At 47.6% G+C, this 4,943-nt stretch overlaps 1 protein-coding gene across 2 annotated transcripts in view; it reads left to right on the forward strand.

Moving 5' to 3' along the window:
* The window catches only part of MYPN (myopalladin), a 127,070-nt gene extending 123,006 nt beyond the window's left edge, over positions 1-4,064 (forward strand). For both annotated transcript variants that reach the window (XM_045291667.1, XM_045291668.1), the window contains 2 exons: positions 794-927; positions 3,103-4,064. In XM_045291667.1, coding sequence (XP_045147602.1) covers positions 794-927; positions 3,103-3,272 — 304 coding nt within the window. In that variant the 3' untranslated portion in view covers positions 3,273-4,064. The remainder of the gene's footprint in view (positions 1-793; positions 928-3,102) is intronic.
* Positions 4,065-4,943: the final 879 nt, after the last annotated feature.

The raw sequence follows: 4,943 nt of genomic DNA on the forward strand, positions 1-4,943 counted from the left end.
GATTTAAAAAGGAAAAAAGTACAACTGCCTGGCTTCAGCAGGATGCTTTTGGCATTTATCTGTCTTAAGGAGTTTTGTAGCACACTAGCTAGAGCTGGGAAGAGGCCAAGTGGTCGTATAACTGAGAGGACCAGAGCGAGGTAGATGCTAGCATGACTGAGAAGTGGTCCTGTAGTCAGCAAAGGACTGTATCCTTAATGTTTTCTGATATTGACTTTTGGTAATCTGTTAACGTCCCTAAATAAACCTCCATAATAGTGTAGGGGGTGGGGGGGTGGGGGGATTAAAGAAAGACAATCGAGCTGAAGGCGTGGAGGGAACAAGGTCGGCTGTGGCTGCTCACCTTCATCTTCACATTTTAAGTTAATGGCTGCTCTGTGGTCATGTGTCTCCAACTTCAAATTTGCCTTTGATTTTGTGTTAAGCCATGCCCACTCTCCTTCCTTCTAGGGACCAACACAACCCTTCACTGCCTAGAGTGGACTCCAAGTCACAGGACAGAGTGTAACTGCCCTGTGGGGTTCCAAGGCTGTAAATCTTTATAGGAACAGAAAGTCTCATCCCCCCCCCCCACCTCTCCCTGCTCCCCCTTTCCACCCCTGAAGAGCTGGAGATCTTGCAGTTTGTAGCCCAATGTTTGACCCACGAAGCCTCCAGGGGTCATCCTTCTTGGGACAGGGAGGGGGAAAGAAACCCAGCACAGGTCAATTGACACTAAGAGGTGGGTCCCTGAGCTCTAAAGCTGATCATGGCCTTTCTCCCCCTACCTGGTTCTCTTTTTTCTCCTCTCCAGTATGCACCAGGACACAACCGGCTATGTCTGCCTCCTCATCCAGCCAGCCAAGAAATCAGACGCTGGATGGTACACCTTGTCAGCCAAGAATGAAGCTGGCATTGTGTCATGCACTGCTAGACTGGATATATATGGTAGGTTTAACATCATGAGTTGAAATATATACCATCTATGTTTTAAGGATTGGTGTCGCTTTTTAGGATCATTGTAGTGAATTGGTTAGATTATCTTTTAGGGGTTAAGAGATGGATTTCTCAAAGTAATCTCATGTTGGCCCCCTCCACTCTTTTGAGCAGCTTTACATTTTACTATGTGCTTGCCCTGTCGCCTTGTCTAGAGCAGAGGTTACCTGTGCTGAAGATCCAGCACCTTCATGGGCCATCCACTCGACCCTGTCATCCTCCACAGTACCCCCACCTGAATGACCCCCATTTGTTTTCAGATGTTCAGCAAGTATTTACTTCCCAATCCCCAATCAGACTTCCCTAACAATAGAAATCTGTCCTGATAATATTGTCAAATGACATCAAAATAGTGATGCATTTATACAGTGTAATTTACAGTGTTATCCTTGGATCCTCTCAAACCAATGAGATTATTATAATAATGATTCATTTAAATGCTGAACAAACTACCAACTTGGACACCCCACAAAAAAAACAAAACAAAACAGGTCTTAGCATAGCTCTTTTGAGCCAAGTTGTTACTTTTCAATAGGATTTCATAAAGTTCAACTTCGCTACTTGTTGTGTGCTCTACTCTCTCCCCTATCATGTTTTCAACTTTTAAATTGTGATTTAGGTGAACATTCATAGAGAAAATTTAGTCTCTATCCAACAATGCAGTCATACTTTGTTTTGTGACATTGATGGCAACCCCCACAGTGTAACAGCGCTCTTCCCACTTCAAACATGGGCTCCCAATCTTGGGAGTCCCGTAAGAGGACAGGGGCAGTGGACAGAGACAGAAGGACTGTAACTTGGAAGGAGGGTCTTGACTCTACACTGTTCGAGGTGGGCCTTACAGAGCCAGGTCCCTAGTTGTCGGCTGCTCAGTTTTACAGCTTCAGAAATTTGATTTCATCCATTCACTGTGGTGTTTATTTCAATGCTGAAAAGAACTGACTCAAAACCAGGAGATCCACAGAGGACTAATTCTTAAGCCAGAATGCTAATGTGCAACTTCACAATCAGCTCTGTAGACCCCAGAGCGCCAGTGTTCCCCTCCTCCGAACAAGGACCCTCCCCTCTCCGAATCAGGGTCCTCCAGAAACCTAATCAGATGACTGCCTGGTAATTTCCAAGTCAGAGACAAGAAGGACAGCACCACTTGGGTGGGCTGTTTCATTCAGACACGCTCAAGACTGAGTGCTAAACAAGGGTCCTTGTGCACTGTGCTTGCTGAGTGAACACTGAACAACGCAGAACGATCGTCAATCCTCTTGTGTTCGGAACGAACGGGGGGGCGGTGCACTTGGTGCTGAAACCCACTGCCACCTGTTGAGAGTGTGGGAAGAGTCTGTACTGCCCGATTCGGGCTAGAGTGTGGGGCAGAGGCCTACACCCATCTTTTGCCTTCTGTTTTGGCTGATTCCTTGCTCTATCTCCTGGTGCCCTCTCTTGAGATCCTGCTCCCTCTGTACCCCAATCCCAGCAGACCCCAGGCTAGATCGGTGAGAGGCGATAGTCTTGAGAAGTCACTCCAGTTACCCATTTTCTTTCTTATCTGGCTCTTCCTAAGGTCTTGGAGATAGAAGTAACGTTCTATTCTTAGCAGAGGTTTAATTGCTCTGTTTTACAAATTAGACACTTAGATCCAGGGACACTTGGGTCCTTTACCAAGGCTCCACAAGGAGAGTCAGGCTCAGCAGACCATGTGCCTGTCCATCCAGTGGCTGGGAGTAGCTCTGACTCACGGCCGCCCTTGCATGTCAGAGGAACCCATGCACCGCAGGGTTCTCGAAGACAGGGTTTTCTGGGGTAGACCTACGAGTTTTTCTTTAGGGGTAGCTTGGGGTGGACTCCACCCTCCAGCCTGGCCATCAGTTGCCTCACCTAATAGCCATGTATACTGCCCGCGGACTCGGGTGTCCCTGCTAAACTCAAGGCTGTGGAGTCAAGTCCCAAGCCTATGGGACAGAGTAGAACCGCTCCACGGGGTTTCCAAGGCCGTGCATACTTTGATGGGAGCAGACAGCATCATCCTCCTCCCATGGGGTTGACCTTGCAGGTAGCAGCCCAGTACTTAACCGAATGTACCTGCAAGACTGTATTGATTTGTTCATAACATATTGCTTGATCTATTTCCAGCTCAGTGGCACCAGCATATCCCACCACCCATATCCATCCGGCCCAGTGGCAGTCGCTACGGATCTCTCACCAGTAAAGGACTTGACCTTTTTTCTGCCTTTTCCTCCATGGAAAGCTCAATGGTGTATTCCTGTGCTTCTCGGAGTGTCGTGGAAAGTGATGAACTTTAGGCATCTCTGAGTGCCTGCTATGTAAGGAGGCAGATTGTGGAGGGGGAGGGAGGACACGCCAAGTCACCAATGGTTTCCAAGCAACTGAATTTGAGGAAGTGACCACACCGGTGGACCTGTGGCAAGGAGAGTTTCAATCATTTGATTGGGGATTCGTGTAGTCTCAGCTGAGGAAGAGATGGGGGGCTGTGCCTTATCCAGATTCTAACAAACATATGGAAAGAGGATGCAGATGAACCAAAGATGCCACACAGCTGTCATCCACTGCTTTGGGGGAAAGCTGGCGTGCTCCCCTGCCCCCTTGTTGTGTTTGGGATGCTTTGACCCAGCTAGAAGCAATTAGCGGCCACAAGTCAGGGCTGACAGGAATTAGATAGTAGGTACCTTAGAATATCACCACCTCACCAGCAAGGCAAAGGGCAATGCTGAGGGGGTAAGATCACCCTTGGTTGACACATCACAAGGGTAGGTTTGGTGAACTCATTCAGTCAGCTTCCAGTTAGCATAGGAAGTCGTGCCACACAACTCGTGTGTGTGGAGAAGTGCTTTTGATTTGTGTCTCCTGGGTGTACTGAGTCCTATCAGAAGGTGTCAAAATGTGCTTGGGATATTAAAAAAAAAAAAAGATCACTGAAACATTCTCTATAGCACAATATGCTGATTCTGTAGCCAAAACAGAGCCCCCACCAGCCTGTCTGCCCCTACCGCTTCCTTTTGAATACCGTGGAGACTGGTTTTTCTTCTTTCTGACTTAGTCTATCCCTAAACTCTAGAATTAAAAGGTTGTGGATACAGGTTGTTGGAGCCCCTTTTTATGACCCCCTCTATTCTGCCCCAAGTCTGGCCGTGTGCAGCAGCGAGGAGGGAAGAGCTGCATCAGGAGAGATGAGGGGGAGTGCTGAGCATGGCAGAGCCATCCTGGTGGGAGGGGGAGTTTCCTCATTCTTGCAAGACGCTTTGTGATCCCTGATCAGCCTGCATCTCCCAAGTAGAAAATCTTGTACTAACTGGGAAAGTAGGAGGCTAGAGGGAGCTACATCTTTAATCCACCAAGTCAAATACCTGCCTCTCCATTGAAGGAAATTTTAGCCTTAAATTGTCCACAGTGCCCAGGTGAGTATCTAGTACACAGTAGACATTCGATAAGTATTTGATGGATGAATGGCTCTTACGTGACACTAAGGAATCTACAATGCACACGATAGTGCCCCCAGTGGCTCTGGCAATGGTCATTGCACTATAGTTTACTCTAGCCGGCCAGAATTGGCGGTGTCTGTTAGCAGCGCCCCCGGAGTTCTGGGTGCCAGGTGCCCTGAGCTGGCACCTTATTCAAATTAACAAATATAATTGCTCAGAAGGACTTGAAACTTGCCTTACTTCAAGGCAAGTGTCTCCAGAGTGAAAAAGTCCATTCATTCAAAAACCATGTCTATGTCTACTCTGTGTGAGATGCTGTGGCCGACGTGGTGGGAGACATAGACTTTGAATACAACGCAGCCCTCCCCCCAGGGAGTCACCATCTCGTTGGAGAGGTGAGCTAGAAGGCGCGCGGGGTGCAACTTCTCAGGGCAAAATCCCATTCTTTATCAAATAGAAGTCTCTACTGCTACTCACCTCAGAGTATTTCATAATTCTAAAATAATTTTAGTATTTCATAATTCTAAAACAATC

This window comes from Echinops telfairi, unplaced genomic scaffold (genome assembly GCF_000313985.2).
Source record: "Echinops telfairi isolate 266 unplaced genomic scaffold, ASM31398v2 ScPeMD7_70;HRSCAF=299, whole genome shotgun sequence".
NCBI lineage: Eukaryota > Metazoa > Chordata > Mammalia > Afrosoricida > Tenrecidae > Echinops > Echinops telfairi.